This window comes from Channa argus, chromosome 7, assembly GCF_033026475.1.
Source record: "Channa argus isolate prfri chromosome 7, Channa argus male v1.0, whole genome shotgun sequence".
NCBI lineage: Eukaryota > Metazoa > Chordata > Actinopteri > Anabantiformes > Channidae > Channa > Channa argus.
In genome coordinates this window covers 23,102,420-23,126,190 of record NC_090203.1, presented here as the reverse complement: position 1 = coordinate 23,126,190, position 23,771 = coordinate 23,102,420, and the positions used below count along the sequence as shown (strand labels likewise).

Below are 23,771 nucleotides of genomic sequence, written 5' to 3'. Positions count from 1 at the left end.
GTTCTGTACGGCAATATTTCCCATACAGTTTTTGGCCAGTGAAAAAAACATTTATCTCCAGGCTGTTTCCTTGTCTATTAGGTAACTAAATCTCTTAATTGGCTGTAAAACACATCCTACAGTAATTCTGCTAAATCCTCCCTGCGTTTGGACTAGAACTAGGCCAAATTAGTAAACAGAGCAGTGTTTTCTACTGGTAGATTTTCTAAGTTTAATCTAAGTCAAGTAGAGATGCAAATACAATATAATGTAGTGTTAAAAGCTTACTTGAGTTTTGTGTGACAGAGTGTAGCTGTACTCTGTGCAGTCATATTATGCAGTACATAAATATACAGTTTTCCACGCTGCAAAATAATAAATAACGAATAAATCCACAAGTGAAACACACTGCATGCGACTATTTCTGCCAGTTTTATGTATTGGTCCGTTTCGCTCCTCAGGGCTTCCTGATTTTAAGTGCTGTTGCCCATGTGCATAGTGTGGTAGTACTTAGCTTTCTATCGACTTCAGCAGGTGCAAAGCAGTTTTCCAGGGAGAATGATCAGAAACTCGAAAGTTCAATTTGTTTAAATGTAAGACCTGTGACATGAGCATTCACCTTCTGGTGCACATGCAAGTGACAGTTTGCTGACACTGATGCCATTCCAACATCTTCCAATCTGCAAGGCTGTGGGCTCAGAAGAACACGGACAAACATACACACTCAGTGTTAGCGCAGAGCCCCCAGACTGTGCGACTCAAGCTTCTGATTTGCATGTGACACTGAGGGATGCAGACACACACACACACACACACACACACACACACACACACCAACGGTTGGCTGGCTGACTGCTGTTCAGTAAGGCCTCCCAGTCTGGGAACCTAGAGGTGTCAGACAGTTATAATTATCACTCAGCTTCCATATACACACACACGCGTGCACGTGCGTACACACACACGCGCGTGCACACACACACACGCAAGCACGAACAGACAGGCAGACTAACACACAGCTCTAGAGTTGAATCGGGTTTAAATCTAGGCTCTGAAGTAAAAAGAAGAGCAGCACGCTAGGAGGCTTGTTTTCCTTCACTTGCGTAAAAAGATGTCAGTTTCCAGCTTTCCTAATTATCAACTCCTGTTATCACATTTCAAGCTATAAATAATTTATACACAATGTTCCAGTGCTGTGTGAGGCTTTCAGTTTTTCTTACTCCATCTATGAATTTCTCTGTTAGAAAATGTGAACCAAAGGAAATTAAGCATATTCATCGAAAGTAACCTTCTGTGTCTTTGATTACCCTATGGCATCATGTAGTTGCAAATGAATGTCTACAGCATCTCATTTAAAGTGTAAAAGCTTTATTTCAAATCATTTGAATATGAAAAGCACCCTCTGACACACATTCATTTAATAAATTAATAAACTGTGCTAATCATCTAAGTGAAAATCCTAATTAGTCTTAGTATACAGCGTGTAAAAATATCTTAAAAACAAACATAAGATATAGAGACATTTTCTGCTAATAATAATAATTATATAATAACAGCCTAAACCTCCCTCCAAAAACAGACCAAAACAAAGATGTCTTTTGAAACATAAACTGTGTCCTTCAGCTGCACATTGGCCCAACGACTACCATTGTAATGATTATCTAGACATTTCTGTAGTTGTAGTTGCAAAAGCCTTGGTCCTCCGCTTTAGGGGTCTCATCAGCTCAAAAGGTTCTAAAGTGAAAGAAACCACAGCACACTGGGAGGCAGGCAGTGTGAGTCAAAGTTTGAGGACAAGTAATTTAATAAAAAAAAAGAATAAAAGCTTTGTGTACAGTGAGGCTTTGGCTAAAGGAGCTGAGGGAGAAAGACACATTTATGGCTCCAGCCGGATCTTCACTATGAGCACAGAACTCTTCCTCTTATTATTATACATTTAAAAAGTATCGAGATATAGCACACATAGAAGAAGGAGTGACTTTTCACATGAATAATAATATTTGATGACTAAATTAGCTTCCAGAGAAACTTCCTATTCAAAGTGGTTAGTACTGTACCGAGGATTGAGACGGGGATTGTTGAAAATACAATTAAATAATTGTTAGTTTAGAGAATTACTAAAATTATCCTGTAAATCAGCAGGGGTTGTCCTCAATACATGTGCACACAGTTTTTAAAGGTGCTTGGCAGATGATTAATTATTAACATCTGAGTAAACTTGTTGTGTCTCTTCTGTGGATTTGGTCAAACTGTCCTCCAACTTAAGCAGGTGTTTTTTCAAACTGCACTCCTTCTAGCACCAGGCAACAAAATGGCAAATAGCGTTGCTTACAATGGAGCCAAAAATGGCGGCAAAATTTGCTTTAAATAAGGGTGGCTTTCAAAATGTTCAAACACAGAATGCGGCTAGATTTAGACACAACAAGACCAGATTTTGGTGAGTGCTAGTTTAGGAACTGAATAAAGATGCTAGGGTTAGTAATAAGGCTGTAGTTTGCCTTAAAAATGAGTACGTCCTCAAAATCTCATCACATGTCACATGTGTTACATGACTGGCTGCAACAACAGCAGTTGTTTCACAGTAAATTTTTGTTCCTAACATGTATTTTCTACCAAAGTGTGGAGTAAATGTACAAGACATTACATACTTGATAATGCAAATCAAATTAGTAGAAATCAAAGTAGAAATATTTCTCATATTAGATATTCACATCTGTCACTTCATGTAATTCTAGAGTGTCTCCATGATGTTAAGATCAGGACTCTGTGGGGGACACAGTCCATCTGTTTCAGGACTTCTTGTTATTATCTCTAAAGATACTGTAGTTCTGTATGAGCTTGGTTGAACGATTGCGGACCTGAATTTGGGACCAATCAGATGGTATTGGAGGGGAATTTGAACCCTAAGATCTATATCATATTTGGTATTTATTCTTGGAAGTACAAACTCAATAGTCAAACAAAAACACAAGCACTTGCCTAAAAAAGTGCTCCACATGCATGTCTACCATTTAATATTCTTTACTCACGCTGCTGCTCTCTAATGGTTAAGATTAAAATTAGAAATACAAGTGTTAAATACATGCTTCTTTAGGCAGTTTGTAATGAAACGATATGTGCGTCAAAAAATATTTAAATCACCAACTAAACTCAGTGCGGTTGAAAACATGAATGTTTAGGTTTAGTCAGACCCGAGCGATACTAACACAAAAACATAGAAGTCTCGTGGTAAGAGTTAGGAAATTAAGAGTTTATCTTTAACCCTGCACTATATGTAGATGATACCGATAGGACAGAAATCTGATAACTATCTTTATTTATATTATAATCCTACTCTGATCTGATCTAACTACTGACTGTAGGTCTAAACTTAGTTTAATCCCAACATTCATAACAGCTTCATCCCACTTTGTGATCAGTAAAATTATCTTTGTAGCTGTAATTTTAGATGCAGATTTATACCCGAGTCACTCATACACAGAAGTGTGTGTGTGTGTGTGTGTGCATGAACACACCAAACCGCCCACCCATCTCTTACAGTAGACAAATGTGTGTATGAATAGCGGACCACCCAGGACTTTCAGCATCGCCCTACCGACCTCGGCGGCTGACGGATGAAGACTATTCACATAAAGCCTTTAACACCTTCAGCTCCCCCCTCCACCAACACACACACACACACGAACACACACAATAGTCAATACAAGCACTGCACAATCCCCTAAGACAAAAGGACAGACTTCAAACATGTACATACACAACCTCCGAAAGACGGAGTGGGAGAGTACCCGAGACACTGAAAGACAGTCGGTGGCAGAGAGACCTAACTTCAGCTCCCTCTGTGTCCTCACCCTCCCTCCCTCTCTCCATTTTTTTTTTCAAAACAAATGCACAATCCACATCTAGAGAGAAATACTCCATTTACTCCTGTAGGGGTTCATTTGGCTCTTTTCAGGCCCTCTGTGTGTGTATACATGTGCAAGTGGGAGGGGGAGGGGGAGGGGGAGGGGGAGGGAGGGAGGGGGGGGGGTTGTAGGGAATGAAAGGTGTGGGGCGCTGTCAAATAGTGCCCCACTTTTAATGGCCCAGCTGCATCATTACCTAGCACACACACTGGGCTCAAACAGACTGGGGGATGGGAAGGAGGGGGGGATAGACAAGTCTATCAAACCAAGTGTGGGGGGGGTCAATTATCATTACCACTCCGCTGTAGAGGGAAGTAAAAGAAAAGGGGGGGAGCTAACCACAGTACAAGGCGTCTTGGTGAACGACACACTCGATGTGACACACATGGGGCCTCCAGGGTAGTTTCACAGTCATGAACCATGATGTAAGGCCTCTGTCGCTGTCAGGTGAATGGCCACACATCTCCCCAGCAGAGTGGTCAGGGGGGAAAGGAGTGATGGATGACAACGTGTGTGGGACAGACATCAGGGGCTGCATGGTGACATACACATAACGTAAATTCTCCAACCGACAAAAAAAAAAAAAAAAAAAAGATCTTTATTTCTGCTTTGAACTGTTTTGAGATATTTTTACTCGGCAGCGTCTTTCTAGAGTGTCAGTCAATCCAGGGTGAAATATCTCAGCCACTATAGGATGTATTGCTGACAAAAATGATATGAGCCTGTATGAGGTCGACCTTTTTAGATGGATTGCCATGGAATTTGCTGGAGACATTTGGACATTTTCTCTTAGAAAGAACTGAAAAGGGGCCTGGTGGCTCAATGAGTAGGGCATCGGGTTTGGGGTGCAGAAGACTGCGGGATCAAAACCCTTGCCACCAGGCGCGGCCCCGCCCAGCCACAGAGGTCTACTTTGGTGCTGGTCCCCAGCCCAGATAAAATGGGAGGGTTGCACCAGGAAGGGTATCCGGCCTAAAAACTCATGCCTAAGCAATGTGTGGAACACGTTCCGCTGTGGTGACCCCTGAAGGGACACACTGAAATCTTCCAATGACTCAGTAATCCTTAAACTTTTCATCTAGTGCCATCATAAAATCAAACTTTATATTGTTGTAGAACTGCGGAATTCATGACATTCCCAATCAATCAATCCCACCTAGTCAAGTTGCAGTTCAGACTCATATTCTAATCAGTTCATCCTTGAGCTCAAGTGGACTGGACGGGCCAGTGTGTAAGATGTAAAGATGTAACTATTTTCCCTCCAGGTGTTGCAAAGGTGTGTTGTTTATGAGCATGGGTACAGTAACTTTGACCTTTAACCACCAAGATCTAATCAGTTCATCCTTGAGCTCAAGTGGACTAGATTGGCCAGTGTGTAAGATTTAATGATATTGTAATGATATTCCCTCTGCGTGTTCAAGAGATGTTGTGTTTAGAAGGATGGTACTGACACAAAGTAAGAGTAACTTTGACCTTTGACCACCAAGATGTAATTAGTTCATCAGTCTGCCATTTTTGAGCAAATCCTCACACCAAATTACAGAGATAACTCCTTCATAAGAATGACCTGGGTGGACATTAGAGCCGACCCAGACTGAGGGTGTGGTCACTGAACCTGACATGATCCCTCACTTGATGCAATATACTGATATCTGTAACAAAAAAACACAGCAAACAAATCAGTAAATTCTTTTAAGCAATATGTTACGATTTCCTCTTTAAATTCACAATATCGTAGTGTGAGTTCCAGTTTATTCTGATGTAATCAAAGTGTGAACATTCCATCCTGTGTGTATCTTACTATTCCTTTTTCAAAGGTGCCCTTTCTGTTTTTACTGTCAAATCTAAGTGTTAAGCAGTAAAACTACATTATTTGGAGCAACTAGCTGAACTGTGTGTAAAAGACTACAGTTGTTATTTTTGTGTCGGATACGGATTTAATCAGTATTTTATTTTTATTTTTTCTGCTGCTAATCTCATTCTCTGGTTTTCTTACAGTTCAGTATTTCTGCCTTCTCAAACCACAAAAAATACAGACAGAACATTAGATGTTTTAGGCTTTTTGCATTTTGTAACAAAACGAATTTAGTAGATCCTTCGAAGCTAGATAAGACCATAAACTGGTATGTAATCCCATTTTTATTCACAGCTGATTTTTTTCCCTTTTATTTTCCCTTTAAATTGACTCTTCTAGCACTCTCCTACTTTGCACACCCTTTCCCTAAATGTTGTTTTGAAATAATAACTTAAAAGAGTAGTGATTAGTAGTAATTATTTCTGACCTATTTAACAGTGACCTCGTGTTTAAAAATCTAATATTTGGTGACCCACACCATATTATTACCCTTTTTTACTTGACACCTAAAGTTCAGAACTTGGACTTGACTTCAGACTTTTGGAGTCTTGACTTGGAACCAGACTTGAGACCTTCTTGAGGCATGCAAACTTTGGCAACCAAACTAGAAGTAGCATAAGACTTGATATAAATCCATTCCCCTTTTTCCTGCACTTACTCTGTTCTATTATGCTCCATCCGACTCTGCCCAGCCCTTGAAGTACTAATCCTGATGAAATTGTAATAAATAAAACAAGAAATTGAATCACTACCCCAACACTCTCACCATTTGTGGACAACCGCGCTGCCCCATAGCTGAGCCATATTCCACAGAATATGCTCAGAATCTATGAGATACAGTATGTGACAACAGTCCCGATACTGTTTGAAAGTTCAGAAACAGAAAATACCAATGGCGACTTGGCCACACGCTGATGAATTAAAATAAATCAACATGATAAAATAAATTATCACAGTGTGGAGAAATAGATTTTATGATGAACAAGACAGTGGCTTGTTGATCACCTCTGCGCTGACGCCTATAAGCTCAGCTGCCCTGCTGCTCTCCATCCTTTTTTTATGCTCACACAGTACCTTGAAGAATCCTCACTACTCACCCTGTTTTCACTTCTCTCTCTCACTGTCTCTGTTTCCATCATCTCCATCCATCCATCTATTGTTGAAGCTTCTCAGCGGGGCTCGCTCTGTTGTATGCGGGACATACTTGGGCCATGGCGTCAGTTTGGAAATGAAGCTCGTTTGCATTTAAACACTCCGCTCTTAGCGCTCGTTAAACCTGATGAGTGCAGGATGAACGGGGTGGGGGTTGGGGGGTGTGTGGGGGGGGTTGGAGTGCACTGGCTAATATAAATTCATTATGCAAATCCGCAGCTCAAACAAATTGACAGGCGGCTATTACACCCGAGAGGAGCTGAATCAAGAGCGTGAAAGCATTAGCTCCACTCACCCTTGACCTCCAACCTCGACCTGTTCACCGGAGTGTGCCTGTTATGCATACTAACAACTCAGAAGGGGCCGGCCGGACAATAACATCTCAACACATTTTGTTTTCTTACAGTGGTAGCTGGAGATTAAATCCTCTGGCCAACACAGGAATGTAAACTATGCTGAATGGAAAACACTAAAGAGGATGTTTTCTCTCTGAAGTAGACACCATATACAGACTGTAGCAGCTGCTGCTGGAGACTCGTCTTTCTTCCATCATCTGGTAAAAATATTTGAATTCCTAAACGTGGAAGCAAAAACAAAACATGCAAGCAGGGCAAGAGTGAAGAAAAACACTGTGAGCTTAAGAGGCAGAAAGTACGTGATGCCACCTCATTTGTCTCTGCAGTTTCAACTCCCATGTTCTCTCTCTAATTTTTATTCCCACTGCCAGACATACTGTACACGATAAACTAAGACACGTTCGTTATTCTCAAAATGCAGAGCTGGACATATACATGAAAGAAGAAAAGCTGGGGAGTGGGGGGATCATGTCTCCAGTGAGGCTACAGCTGCAAAACATGTCACCCCCTCAAAGGGTATCTTGACATAATGCTTCACATGTAGGAGAATAAGCGCCCCCTCCCCTGCCCCGCTATGATCACCCAGCTCCAATCTGTTGATGATTTCTGGGGTGCCATGACATGAAAAATCACACACAGGTCATTGTTTGCTGCTCATTATTCACGTTTGTGTTCACAGGTTCAAAAGCAGTATGACATTACGTTGGACAATACATTCCATTCATTAGCTATACTCACTAGGGTCACAGGGGGGCTGACACACAGAGACACACAACCATTCATACACACACCTATGGGGCAATTTAGAGTTGCCGGTTTACCTAACCTGCATGTTTTTGGAATGTGGGAAAAAAAAGCAGGGTGCTAAAGATGAAATACACACATGGAGAGAACATGTCACTGTGTCTCCGCCAGTAAGTCATCAGCTGGCTGACAGATTCAGACTTCAAACTTTAAGTTCCAACAACAAGTCTCAGGCACAACTGGGATCATGGGATCTGATGACACCAGGTTTTCGTTTTTAGATTCTAAAACAAACGTCCTTCAACAATCGTAGAGAACAGGTCACAACATTTTTCACATGCTGTGGACTCATCCAGTGTAAAATTGATATAATACAAAACCATCTAAAAATCCAATTCTCCAGTTTTCTCAAGTTTATTTATTTCATTGGTTGAGAAATCTTAACTGTACTCTAGATACAGTTCCTTCAGGATTTTGCAGACTCTTGTTATGTGGCCTAAAATGTCTGACTCCACTGCATTTTTTTTCTATAAAATTGTGATGAAACTCACAATTTTGTAGAAAAACATTTCCCAACTTTTTGTAAAACTGCAATTTACAATGGTTGGCTAAATTAGCATAAACTGTTGCAACCGCAACTTTGGAATATTCCTGGATGGACTGGTTTATTTCACTGTTCAAATTACAAGGGAACCAGGGGAAGTTGAGCTCTGCCAACTATCAATAGTTGGGGGAATAAAAACTAAAGGCTCATACATTTCTATAACTTCAAAGAAAAAGTTCTAATTATAGTAAAATCAAATGACGTGTCGTCTCTAATTTGAAACGTATGCGTGCAGCTCTGCTGTACAGTGTGACTGACTTTATCTGACAAAAATCATATCAGTAATGCCTACAAAAATATTAACTAGAGCATGTATGGGAAAGTTTACCATGACTCATGATCTGCTTTCATGTGTTATTTTGTGCACATATGCCTAATTATGCAGATGAATTTTGTATTCAATGAGTAGTTTCAAATGACCTGCTGAACCACATCTCAGTGCATTTAGCAGCCTCCTACTCTTAGGCCATGCACATACTTCCTTTTAACTACACATATACATCCACATTCCCCTCTTGTAGTGTGCATTGAATTAGAGTACCAGATGTGCATGTCACCAGAAATTAACGCCATGTGCATACGATATGAATTCCCACGTTTGACCAGTGGGGTGGTGTCAATCAATCATCAAAGCAATAGCAGAAAGTGTTGAGGAAAAACATACTGAGCTTGTCCACATCTACCGTCAAGTCTCCTGGGGTCTCTGCTTCAACAACTGGCCAAACTTGAAAAAAGGCATAAGCCAACCACAGGAGATGCAGGAATAACTCGGTTTCTTCTGCTTTTGCCTTGTTTACTGAAGATATTGTAGAAAACGGGCTCAAAACAGACTCAGAACAGAACCTAAGCCTGAAGAAACAGGATCAAAGCTTGGTAAAAACCTTACTTCCTTTCAGGCTCAACCTCACAACTACTCCCCTCTATATACCTACTATTTCTGTAATCAATGCCATTGTCTCAAGTGTTGTCATGTTGTGGAAAAGTGGAAGTTCACCAAGAGGAATTCTATTTTCAGTCAGGTACGATTAAGACCCTGTCTCTCCCCTTGATATAACATTTGAAGTCCTCCAGACCTGCACAAAATATACGTGGAATTGTGTGAACAATGACGAAACTATTGTCTAAAACAGTTTCAAATTTCAATATTTTCAAAGCTTGTCTTTACTAAGTTTGTCTCTCTTGTTTAACTCTCTGTCGTTCTGACTCTTTTGTAACATACGTGTCTGATCATAAATACAGTGCCCCCATCCCCACCCTTGCCTCACGCCCTGTTGGCGACGCCCCACTAGACCACAGTGTAATTTGGAGCCTGATTTATTTCGGAAACAAATAAACAAAGAAGCTCCATTATATTGTGTGGTCTGGATGTGTAGAACATCTCCACATACCAGATAGTATTTGGAAGAGGAGCCCGTCATAGTCCATGTCCATCAAAGGCAAGTGTAAAACATAACTGGTCATAACAAATCAGATTTAGGCAGCATAACCCAGAGCTTCATTGGTTGGCATTTTTGGAAATGTGCCTCATTTTAAGAATATCTTGGAAAACAATGAATTGACACCACCTACAAGCCTCTAACAAAGTAAAATCATAATGAAAGAGGATTCACAGAAGAACATTCACCAACCATTTTAGTCACCTCTATCACACCTTTCTGATCCAACAGGCGGTTTTGCCTTCGGAGCCTAACATATGGAAGGACAGGAGTTGAAGTTGTCACTGTTAAGCAGCAGTGTGACGAGGGCGAAGCCACTTGAGGTCTTACGCATCTGCAGCTGCTGTCAGCTTTAATTAGCGTGGCAGACTTACAGTGAGGCACCACTCATCTCTGACCAGAGCACTGCTAGAAAAAAAAGAAAAAAGAAAGCACTAAACAGGCATCAAAGACGACCGCCAATGTAGGAAGAGAGAGTGAGAGACAGAGAAAGAAACTGAGAGACGGTTCAAAGCAACTACAAAAACAAAGAATGAGAAAGGGAAATGAATGGAAGTGGGGGGTCCTGATGAATGTGTTTATCCAGTGCTTTAGTGTTTCTCATGTTGTGACTACTTGGAGTCAATCCTGTACCACTTTATGCACGCACACACACACACACACACACACACACACACACACACACACTCTATTTCCCAGGCATGCCAGCGGTCTACAGTCACCGCAGCAGTAAAACTCGTCATCCTCCCCTCTGCCTTTTCCAAAACTGCTATTTGTTGGCCACTAAACCTGCTTTCAAGGTCCAGTTGCCATGACTTTCTGGAAAACCCTGACCTGGATGACTGAGAATCTTCACAGACTGCTTCCTCTGTTATCATTGCCTAAATCCGACAGCACCATTCAGTTAGCAGCATCCTGCAGCTAAATTCATTTACTGCCTAATTGACCACAGAGTTGCAAAGGAGATCGAATTCTGGCAACGCCAACAGCTGCACGGAGTGAGACCCTGCCATGTTTGGCAGCGTAATTACACAGCAAGTCGCTCGACATGGGCTTCGGGATTAAAGCTGGATAAAAAGAATAGAAAAATAATAAGAATAAATGAGGATAAAGGAAGGGAGGGAAGAGGAAAACGGATGTTAAAAAAAAAAAAGAGAGATGGGAGGAAAGAAGACAGCTGACCAGAGGCTCGATCTACCATGAGATTAGGCTAAGTGATAAAAAGCAGGGAGGATACAGAGGGACCGTTTGAGAGCCTCGGGTAAAGGAAAAGCACAGGGGCTAGATAAAACCTGCTATTCAGATGCTTTTAGCGTGGGCTCGGTGAGAGCGGACCTCACGATAATTTGGTTCTGCAGTCTTAGTGGCCAACACTGGGACAAGAATGGCCACTGGCCTGGACCTAATAATAATTAAAGTTTGATAAATAGTTTCTGCCTCTTCAGAGCCGAGGCCCACTAAAGGTTGCAACATCAAATTAATGTGTGTGTCTGGATAGAGCAGCTAAAGCATAACATCACTCCATCTCTTGAAAAACATAAAACGAATCTAATCTGCTGACCATATCACAAAGCCATACACAAAAAAAAAACACTTAATGAAAACTTCCATGGCCTTACTGTACTTATAAACGAGACCGTTTCGGATGGTTCAAACTGGGATTTGGTGTTTTACACTGATTTGAGTCTTTGCATTAAAGTTTACATAAGTTTGGCTCATCAACTTTATGCCTTTTGAGTTGTGATCAGAATTAGCTGCGGCAAAGAAGACCAGCTGCTGCATTGGTAACCACTTGAACACAACGCAGAGATGAAAGCTTTGTGTATGTAAATTATTATGTAATTCAATTCTGGCAAGTAACCTAAGATTTTGATGTTTCAGTAACATACCCTCCTTTGTGGGTACCCATTAATGAGTTTATTATACTCTTCCCAGATGATATCAGTATCATATTGTTGTGGTTGTGTGTCCTGTCCAGAGTCTCTCCAGAGACCAGGGAGGAGTTTTATCTATAAGCAGGGGCAGCCACATCAGAACCACCGCATCTATCTTTACTACAAGTTCACCAGCAACAAACAGGCCACGCATGGCAGTAATCTGCTGAACAGCAAAAGCAGCCTCACTTAAGTACTAGTGTATATAAAGAAGATCCTCGCAAGGGTTCATTTTGCTTTACAATGTTTGTTTTTACACATCTTACTATGATCACAGCAGAAACAAGTGAGTGGTGACAGAGTGGCTTCATTTACAAATGAACGAGACCTTCCCTCCTACCACAAAGTTGGCCACTTTACTGCTAAACACAGCAGCGAGCTTTGATTTTTGTCTGGAATCGTTCTCAGAAATGGTGCGCTGCAAGAAGAAAAAGCAACTTTATTTCATCAGAATAAAAGCGTTGAAGGTAGCACACAACAGCTCGAGCTCTCAGACTGTCTGAGTCTGAGATGGAGACGCAGTCAATAATGAGTCTTCACAGAGTTATGAATCTCCAACACAAACGAAATCAATCAGTGAGCCTGAAGTCTTGCTAGATTCTATTTAAGTGCCATTCACACTAGAATGGGAGCAGTGGCGAAACTAAAGTTGATTATCGATCCAAAGCGTCCTCGGGTCTCCTTCCCTGTTCCCTTCTCACACTTCAATGGAGCCTAACAAGGTAACAGAGACGAGCCAAGCTGAAGTGAAATGGCCGCATGCAACGTTCACCCCTTGATCTGTATTCTTCAAATCAGATTCTTCCTCAAAAGTTCTTTGCTGACTAAATGGAACTTCAGACATTACTCATACAAAGATCCCTCAGGCCTCTGTGTGGGTCTTCCCTGATATTTTGAATTATTATTGAATATCTTGTATTATTAGGCTTGATAGTCTGTACTCACTATATCAGTAATGGTGGTAGATGAGCCCTTCTGATGAAGTCTCTACAACTAGGAAGGTAGAGAACTTGGTATCTAAAAGTTTTAGATACCAAATCCAGTCTTGAAACTGGTCTCAAGATGTTTTACTCTGATACTGGACTTAGCCTTGGGGTTGTCTTCACTTTTATGTCTCCAGACTTCACTGGGCTTATTTCTGCTCTTCCCTGTGTGTCCTACCCACTGCACAATGTGTTCAGTGCTGCTTCAGAATGCACACTAGCATGATGAAACACATATATACTCGTATACTGGTATAGTATCCTGGTGGTATACTAAAAAAAAGACGGGCAACATTACAGAGGGGAGAACCCAGCCAAGGCAGGATCTAACTACTGACAGTTTTATATTACTACACACAACATTTATATACTGTACACACCAATGAAGAGATGCTAGTCAGCAACGTAGGTCCCAGAACTGCAAAGGCTCTGGCACTTGGAAATAGGTAAACAATGAATCCTGTCTGCAAAAATGTTTGTAAATGGGAGTCAGCAATTATGATGATGATGATGATGACGATGATATGACAGTGGATTAAAACAGGTGAAAAACACCAAAAAGGCAGAGAAGCAGAGATAACTTGGGACATCTTTGGCTTCACATGCAACTCCGACCCGACCTCCCTTTAATACAAACTCCTCCTGTTAGAAGGTAATGAACAAGTGGGCTGAACAGAAAACTGAGGTAAGAGGCAGCAATGCAGTGAAAAATGTCTCCCTGGACATTGACATAAAGGTTGGCAGGTCTATCACTGCTAATGACAATCAACAAGCCTACTGACTTTTCAGGGCATTTTTTATTTAGTATTTTAAAGTGAATAATTAATGAACATCAAAGTTGATAATAATGATGTTTTCAATAATTTACTTTTGTAAATATTAAAACACAGCTGAATCAAATTATAAATAATTACCTTAAGTGTTCTTGACTACAGCCCTATTTAAATCATGACACAGATGACGCAAGGGACTCGCATAACTGGACTGATTGCAAAGATGGTGTTGACCATTCTGAAAGAACCTGAAAAACGCTCTATTTAATAACTCAGCAACGCTACATGTTTATAGGTATTTCTCTGAAATTGCTGTTCATAGTGTCCATACAACAGCTTGTTGGAATTTATGGATACAGATTAATATGTTATTCTTGCTTTTTAGTGTAAATATAAGAGATTTCATGGTCCACACAGGTGACGAATCTTTCTGTCTGAAAAACCAACATAAAGTGTTCTAGTACCATCACAAGCCTTCAGAGCAGCTTCAGCGTTCTGAAAACTACTGGAACTACACAAGATTTTTTTCAAAACATATACCCTCACTGAAAAGGGGGGCACCGGTGCCTCAGTTCATAGAGACTGGCTGCCCATCAACTGTAGGTTCACGCCCCGACTCCCTCCGGTCATATGTTGAAGTGTCCCTGGGCCAGACCCTGAACCTTCAAACTGCCAAAAAGCAGACGCTGAGGTTATGCCAGCCATTACAAATCTGAGTGCCGGTCCCAAGCCCAACAAAAACTGGGGGAGCATCTGGAATAAAAACCTGTGCAGACCACATGATCCACTGTGTTGACTCAGAGCTAAAGGGATAAGTCGAAAGAGGGGGAAAATCCCCTTACTGATGACAAATGGCCAAAAAAAAAAAAAGTCAAGAACAGTCCTTTAAGACTATGCACCTGCTCTGGATGTGACCACATCCCTCAGTCAGCTCTTGTTATCAGCGCCACAGATTTAGGCAACAGTGTTCGGCCTGTCCCTTCAGAGGTTGCCACAGTGGAACATGTTCTTTGACATGTGTTTGTTTTACGCCAGATGCTCTTCCTGCCACAACACCTTACCAGCACCAAGGTCGATCTTGGTGGATGGGCAGGGCCACACCTGGTGGGTTGAGATTCAAATCGGCAGCCTTTGTGGATCCCAACCCAATTCTCTACCACTGAGCCACCAGGCTTTTAGGCCAGCATTAGAAGTGACACCAAACAGTTGTGTTTATATGTTTAATTATCAATTAATAATCAATTATATTTACTGGGAGGAGCCAAACATTTTTGCCTGAGAAGGAAAAAAAAAACAGGACAACAATAAAAAAACACTTTCTACTATAATGCAATCTGTACTGTTATAACTTGAATGTCTATGCAATTTTTATAATTGTGCTCTCTGTGCTTAGCAAACATTTTCATTAGACACCACCCTCTTTCACATATGTTCTCCAGACAATGTCCAGAGAATCGGGTCAAGACGTTGTCCGGAGAAGTCGTTTCACACAGGTAACACACAAAAATGGAACGATTGTCCAAATTGGAACTGTTTTCACATGATATGTTCTGGTTTCTTGTACAGTCATGAAATAAGCATCACAAAGGTTGTAAAACATGCACGTTGTGGGCACCTTGGCCCCTCACTCAGATATCGTCTCTAATCCGCTGTACTGAGTAGGGGGTACTACGTGAGACTTATCATGAGACAATATGAACCGAAATGGCGTTTGGTTAAGGAAGAAAAGAAATACACACTTGCGATGTGTGGCGCAAAATAGTTTTAAGAAAAGATTATGATATTTGTTAAATGGTGAAAACAAAGTTGACTAAAGTATCACCATTGCCTATTTTTTTAAAGGGGAAACAAACTGGTGTGTCTCATTTGTCACCCACCTGTTCACCCTGACCTCACCCCTAAAAAGACTTTGTCACCAACTGCTACTTCTGCTCGTGTCATATTTACTGATCCATGACTATGGGCAAGGTTAAGTTTATGTGGAACCAGCATTGAAGTGGACGCAAACATTACTCTAAACCAAACATAACAACAAAGCACATTCAGCAAGTACAAATGTTCTTTCATCATCAGAAGTAACAAAAATGGTCAAGGACTGTATAATAAAAGTTTTAGGTTCTATCTGTGGAAAGGTTTGCATCCACCCTAATAAATGCATTTTAAATTAATATTTTCATAATGATTAAGACACATATTACTGGCTGAATGAGCAAAAAATTACTATGAAGATAAAAAAACTGATGCTGTCCTTTAAATGCTGCGATAGGGTAAAAATGTCTGCCATTGAAAATCTGTAATTGTGCGATATCATTAGAGCCTGTCACATAAGCATCACATTCTGTATATTGTCCTTCACAATAATCTGTGTCCGTAAACATATATGAGCATAGTGTAGAATTAGTTGCAGTCTCTTCAGGTCAGTTTTCAGATTTTTATCTGTCATAAATTATAATTGTTGCTGAGAGGGGAGGGGAGGAGAGGGGAGGAGAGGAGAGGAGAGGTGCAGGGAGTGAGATACAGGGCGTCAGGCTGCAGTGTGTCTAGACAGTATTCATGATCCATCTGTCTGCCACTGCCACGGCAACAGCCAGTGGCTACAACAAGATGGCAAAGCCTATTACCACAGAAACATTTTCTACGTCCCATCTATGCTCAATGTCTCCATCTCCCTTCCTCTCTTTTCTCCTCCTCATCCCCTTCTTTTCTATCTCCTGCTCTCGGCCCCCCCTCATATCTCTGTCTGGCCCTCTGTCTCACTTCCAACTCCTTGTTTCTCCTCTTTGTGAGTCTGGCTAAACTCCTTTCAGTCCCCTGCCTCTCTTTTTGGCAATATGTGCCTCTGTTTTTTTTTTTTGTTTTTTTTTTGCCCATTTCCTTCTTTTACTCCACCCACCCCTACATCTCTCTGTCTCTCAGAACTCCCATGAAAATCTGCACCAGCTCAGAAAATTACAAGTGCTGTGCGGCTTTCTCATGACACCAAACACAGACACATTAACATTCACTCCAGACAGCTAATATTTTGAGTATGTTAAGGTTGGTTACTAGGTTTCTTGATGAGGAACAGGAGAGAAACAAGGTTGACGGAATTTGTGAAGTGAAGTGCAGGTTAGGTGGGGGAGTGAATGAGTGAGGGGGATAAGAGGAAAAGATAGAGTGGAGGGTAAGCAACACACACACACACACACACACACACACACACACACACACACACACACACACACACACACACACACACACACACACACACACACACACACACACACACACACACACACACACACACACACACACAGAGTCAGGGATGAAAGTGCTGTTGTAAAAAGTTTTCCCTCTCCTCCTAAAAGTTGTTGAAAGAGAATGCTGCAGCACATCAAAGTGATTTGGCAGACAGCCATCGCAGCCCATTGGTGTCCTTCACCCTCTCTCCGTCTATCTCTCGCTTAATCTACCTCTGTCTCTCTCTCGCTCTCTCTGTTTCCATTGATCGTGACGAGTCAAGGGACCACTCTCATCTCCTCCCCTGGACAGAGCTGCTCAGCAGGAGGTAGAAGCAGCAAACACACTCAAAGGAAAACATGAACGCAAATGAGGAAAAAAAAGATTTGTGGACAGCATGATAGATGGACATATGGTATTAAAAATCCTGTAACTTACCTAAAAGATAAGATAATTTCGACAACATTGAACAATTAAATGTTTAGTATACATGTCAACCATAGCTAAATAATCTATAAACAATCTAACAACTGTAAAACCAAGACATCATAGTTTTTTTTTGTCTGTTGGCTTCCAGAACAATCAGCCTGACCCATCTGAGGTGTGACATAAGAGTTACACACTCGCAGGTTAAGACAATACTTTGTTAGACTTCAATAAAGAAATGATTAAATTTTGATCAGTTTTATTTTAGCTGTTACCAGTCCTGTAAAAATGTCTACCTAGAACATCCATCCAAGAAAATTTGTTATACTTCAGGGAAAGTTTGAGGTTGCACCTCTGCATCTACTACAAACAGCAAAGAGAAAATACAAGGTAAATAGGCAGAGAAAGAGAGAGAGAGAGGGGTGAGGAAGGGTCTTTGCTGTTTGATGGTGTGAGGTACAGAACAGGGGGGCGCAGAGGTACAACATCATCCTGCGGAACTTACAGTTAAAGATGCCTGGTGGAGGATGCTGGGTGACCACGGGGCAGTTCTCCTCATCGCTGTTGTCTCCACAGTTATTTAGCTGGTTGCAGATCAGTGAGCCCAGATGCAAACAATTCCCATTGGTGCAGTGGAACTTGCACTCTGATCAGCCATAGAGAGGGGTGGGGTGAGGGGAGTGGGGGGGAGAAGTAGAAACAGAGGTCACTATTTCAAATGATAGTTCTCTGAGCAGAGCTGCACTGAGTCTTAAGACACATTGTAGCTGATGTTCAACACTGTAATCTAAGCAGAGAAAAATGTGGATATTTAAGGTCCTGAAGCTGTTGTTGCCTTTAAGGGATGTTGAAAGAATTAATCTCTTTATATTACGCCATCAAAAAAAGTGGTCAAATGAGCCATTGTTTAAAAGAAACAAAAAAATAAATAAATCACCATTTGGATAAAACTACATGTTTAGAAGAGGTGTTCATAGAAAGAGAGTTGAAAAAGTACACCCACACACATACAGCAGTGTCACTGCAATAGTAGTGCGTGCAAGCGCACTCTAAAATGTGTAAAAGCACTGATAAATTGTATGAACAATAAATTGCTCAAATACTGGACCACTGCGTGCAGTTCCCCCCCCCCCCCGTTTATCTATGCCTCCAAATGTGCAAGGTCATGTGAAATGACTTTTTTTTAAGCTCCAACACAAAGCAGAGTTAATGTGTTGAGTTCACACAGAAACAAGGTCAGACAAAAAGTGGTCTGCTGTTCACAACAGCGAATAAATAAATTGCTTTTTCAAAATGGGCCTTGATGTGCCATAGCCCCAAACCATAATAGGTTTGTGTCATGGTTATTATCAAAATGCTTAATATTAATGTTTGATAAGTCCTGTCTTGTTAAAAAAAAAACAAAAACCTCCACCCCATCAATATATAATAATCAGGTTGAACCTATATCATCAAAAATCCAAATAACACTCAAGCTGCAATGTGTTTAGAGGAGCCTTTCTCACACTTAAACCACCACTGCTCCTAAAAGTAAGTTGAGGAAATAAAAAAAAACAAAAAACATTTGAATGATAACAATATTCATTCTACAAAGAGAAAAAGGAAACAATCTGCTTGTTTGGACAGCGCACGTGTTTAGTGTACAACATATACTGCATGTTGGCACTTGGATTCAACTGGACCTACACTTTAATTCCGGGGTGACTTCTCAAATTACAGGGAAGGAAAGGGGTCTTTGGAGGGACATCATTGAAATCCCATAACATTTCCAGACTTATGAGTGAGTTACAGACTTGTAGCCTTCAGCCCTGCCTGACTCCAGTAACAACGCTTAGGGTCATTCACACAGCTCCCATTGGAGAAAAACAAAAGTCTTTAAATAACTCCAAAGAAAACCTGTGGAGTTCCCCTTTAATCTTAAGCGTCCGAGTGGGAGGGACCACCTGATAATCTCAGATAATGTTAGCCGTCAGTCAAGCGGCTAGGGGCACAGTCTTTGCCTGGATACTGCAGCTTCCAAACCCTGGGGTTTTGTTTGCTCACTATTTAACACCAAGCCGACAGATCTTCCTTCTCCTTTAACTTCAGGATATCAATGTCTGTTATAAGCTTTCTACTGGTGATCCTACTGACCTAATGACCACAACAGGATGGCTTCAGGAAATGTATTTATAAAAGTTATACGTCTTATCTAAATGCATGGAACATAAGAGCATATGTCTAGGGGAGTTTTTAAGTTGTTTTCTGTGAACTTTGGTGATTAGATTACTTTGAACTTGCAGCATTTTGAAGGCAAACTGAAAACTCCCTGTAATAATCAACTTCAAACATCCGAAAAATTGTTTGACTTTTCAAGGAAAACAATATTTGGACTTATGAGGCTGCTGGAATAACCCTGAGAATAAGTTCATTGCTTATTATTTGTTTTCTGGAGAGAAAAATATTAAGGTCCAACTTAGATACAAAACATTTAAATCGAAGATATTCAAGCTTCTGAACCACCACAGCAACGAGAAGGCCCACAAGTCTGGGGGTCTAACATTGGAGGGGGGGGGAGTGTGCTGATCCGTGGTGCTGATAAAACACAGCAGAGTCATGTTTTCTTCATTAATTACACCTTTTTCACAGTTTTTTCCCCCCTAATCAGCTAAAACAAATTACACAGCTACTTTTCTTCAAGATTTGTGGCTGACAAGATGCTACAGCAGTTCATTTTAGGCTGATGCTTTGTGGAAAATCATACATTTATGTTCTATTTGGCTGTAAAAACCACAAGGTCAATATCTACCTGAGAAAGGTTGGTAAGAAGAGAGAATGCTTTCAAATAATTTCTAAGAGATTACTGTATTTTAGAACTATATAATAAAATAATGTTGTAGCTTTATGGCTTTTGTGAATAGAGGGGCTACGTCCTCCAGCTACTGTTTGTGTGCCAGGTGAGTTAACTGGTCAGTGCCACTATCTCACACATACTGGAGAAACATAAAGGGTCTGCTACAACTTTAAGTTATAGATAAAATGACATTGAAATAAGCAGCAGTAACAGATCTTGAAAAATACTTGAATAAAGTGGCATACTGTGGAAAAAAGTATACATTTGGAGCTGGAGCTCAGCTGCTGTGGGAGGCTTAGGTGAAAAGCAATGCAGTGAGGAGAGTATTGCTGTTATCAAATGACAACTTATAAATTACCAAATCGACCAAACCTATACATAAATAAACAATAACGCAGTTATGCAGTGCCCGCGCCTGTATTTATGTTGCCGATACCACAGGTTGGACCTGAACTTTAGTATTTCTACCTAATTACAGACTAGTGTGAATAAATTAACCTCGGTTCATAAAACAAGCAGCAGCCAGCAGCTTAACGATACGCTGATGAGCATCAGCCCCAAGAGAGTCACTTTACAGTCAGTCTTATCGCAGTATCAGGGGCACAGCTTTCTTAATAATCAAATAGATATGGGTTTATATATTTAAACTAATATATAGGGTACATATTAGATTCCAAGGCTCGAAAATGGGCAGCGATAACTGTCTGGCGTGTGATGGGGTCAGGTTGAGTTAGTTAAGTTAAGCTTTGTTTAATCAGAAATGCTCATTGAGATTAGGAGCATGTTGGAGTACTGGTTCCAGCCCGAACAATGGCTGCCGTCTTCCTCCCACACTGTCATGATACCTAAGAAAATATTTATTCTAAAATAAAAAATTCTTACTTTATTATACATGTGTAGCCACCAAGCTGAGATGATACTATTTACACAATTTTGACATCACTGCGATTTTATTTTCTCAAATATGACAAAGGTTCTGCAGAGCCACCAAGGACACCAGAACTTGATGGACGGCCAAATTAAGATGGTTCCTGCATTTTTAACACTCAGTGCTACTTACCTAAAAGCATTTCCTTCGAAATATTAGTAAAAACAATTTTTGAACGGAGTTAGATTTGAAGCTTACACCGGGTGCTATCATCTTAAAATATCTCCTTAATCCTCTCACTTGTGTCTTTTTCTTGTGTCTTACTCTAGATCCTCCCACACAAACTGTGAGGAAGAGATGCAGGAAAAATGTAAGAAGACAGGACTAAAGAAATGGGACTTTTAGATCGCTGTGACATCTTTCTTTAGGCCTTTCATCTGAAGCTACATACGTTTCTGATGGTGACAGCACACTGGGATCAGCTTGTGAAAGCCTTTATGCCATTGAGTTGTATTTGCACAGATGTACTGTCCAAATTGTAATATAGGTGCACAGTTACTGCAGTGTAAAAGCCCCCCCACCCTCATCCAATGTATGGAGATTGGTTGAGGCATGTTCATGGCTGCCAGAGAAACTGGTTCTCTTAGATGCAGATGCACAATGATGTAAAGCAAATTGCACAAGCAACCGCAAACCAGGACATCTTTTAATGATAACAACCATTTGGTGAAAAGCAGCGATGGTTTGCAAGACATCAATCAAATAACCACCAAGCGAACCTTTGTCCAGATTGTATTGAATTCTAGAAAAAGTGTCCACATGGCAGGAAGAGCAGTACAGTACGAGTGGGGGCATTATCGGGGGCTCATCTGCTCAGCTTTGCTCCAAGAACAGAGATCTGATTCATACAACAGACCAGCATGACTGATCTTTGGAGAGAGCCCTCTGCCCTTTTCCTGAGTGTCAATTAGTGAAGCCTCAGTGACTTGTCCAGCCTTTCCCCCTCTTACTCCTTCATTTTGTTTCATCCATTACTTTGATCGTCTGTCTTGCCACCTCTCAGAGCCTTGTCTCCCTTTCTGTCTATCCTCCCCTCTCCAGCTCTATTACTCTCCCATTTTCTCCACTTCATTTCGTCTTCCTCCTCTCCCTCCACCATCTCACTTTGTGTCTTTGCTTTTACTCTCCCATCTTCTGGCCGTCCTCCGTCTTCTCCACTGCTGTTCATTTTCCTGCTCTCCAGCAACACTCACATTCTGCTGCAAGGAAAGCTTTTAACTAGACAACTGTAAATCTATTTTCCTATGTGGAACTGTGCAGACCCCCACTTAAAACATACATGCAGGTTAATTAAGGAAACTTTAAAATGATAAATTAAGTCTGCGACCCCCCAAGTTCTGATCAGAAGATACCTAATGTGAAATAAAAAGAACTGATTATTTGTTCAGTCTGATCTCCTTGTCAGGTTGTGGCTGCAGGTTATAAACATTAATTAAAGTAAATCCTTGATTTGGTTTTGATAAATTACTCCCAAAAATAAATAACCTTTTTCATTTACAGACACCGATGCCATGGAAAATAAATGTCAGCTCAGAGCCCTTTCTCATTTTTAAGTAACTTATCTCAATTACTTTGTCTTCGGTTTTTCTCATCTCTTATTTATTGTTGTAATATAATATTTAGTAGGAGCCATGTACCATTCGCTGATTATTTTCTCTGTTTTGAAGTGAGAAAAACATTGTCACCTTTTTGTAAATCATCCAGTTGGCACCTCTGTTCATGAAACATCGAACCAACAGCATGGAACACATTCAGACCTACACTAGTTACACGTGGGGCCGTGAAAATGACGACACTATCCAACACTGTGGTCAAATTGCAATTCCAAATCCAATTCCTTCACGCCACAATTTGCAGAAGCACATTCCTGTACTCCCTCACTTTTCCTCAGCTGATTTCACCAGCCAAGCTTGTGTCTTACAAGAAAACAGTCTGCTTGTGGTGGAACTTAGGAGAAGGAAGAGGAGAGTGACGAAGAAGAACAGGAGAAACATCAGAACTGGTGAAGGAGCAATACAGAGGAGGTGAAAGACAGGGAGGAAAGGGAAATGCTGTAAGAGACAAAGCGTTGGAAAGGAGAGAATGAGATGCAGGATGGTATCAGTGATGAGACTTTGTAAATGAGAGCTCTGAGAATGAAGGTGATAATGAGGATATGATAGAGACTGGTGATTATTAGTTGATAAAGTATGAGAGAAAGTGTAAAAAGACTGAAGACTAGCTCATGGTCTGGCCTGACACCAGTCGAGGGTTACGCAACCAATGATGGTAACTTTCCTTCTCTGCACAGCTCAGATTTCCCATCACGGGGTCTCAAAAGGAAATCTGTCTTTTTGAAGTAATGATTGCTGAGACTGAGGGCGGGGGGGAGGCTTTTCTTTGTTTGGTATTTCCGTTTCCTGTTACATTAAACTCCCGCACTGCTCTCTTAACAAGGACAAATCAGATCCTGCAGCGGAGAAGAAAACCGCTCATGCAGATCCAGTCCGAACATGTGAGACGTGAGTTGCACTTTGGCGCGTGTGGCTGTGCCTGTGATATAAGAAAGCTCTGCAGTCATCTTTTGTCAGAGACAGACTGGTGTCTGCATACTTCTTTATAGAAGTGCGTGTTTTTCTCAGTGTGTTTTTTTTTTTGGCTATGTGCA

General features: G+C 41.0%; 1 protein-coding gene across 2 annotated transcripts in view; it reads right to left on the bottom strand.

Moving 5' to 3' along the window:
• LOC137130259 (low-density lipoprotein receptor class A domain-containing protein 4-like) overlaps positions 1 to 23,771 on the bottom strand; it is a 176,600-nt gene that overhangs the window by 74,610 nt on the left and 78,219 nt on the right. For both annotated transcript variants that reach the window (XM_067510132.1, XM_067510133.1), the window contains one exon: positions 17,869 to 18,009. In XM_067510132.1, coding sequence (XP_067366233.1) covers positions 17,869 to 18,009 — 141 coding nt within the window. The remainder of the gene's footprint in view (positions 1 to 17,868; positions 18,010 to 23,771) is intronic.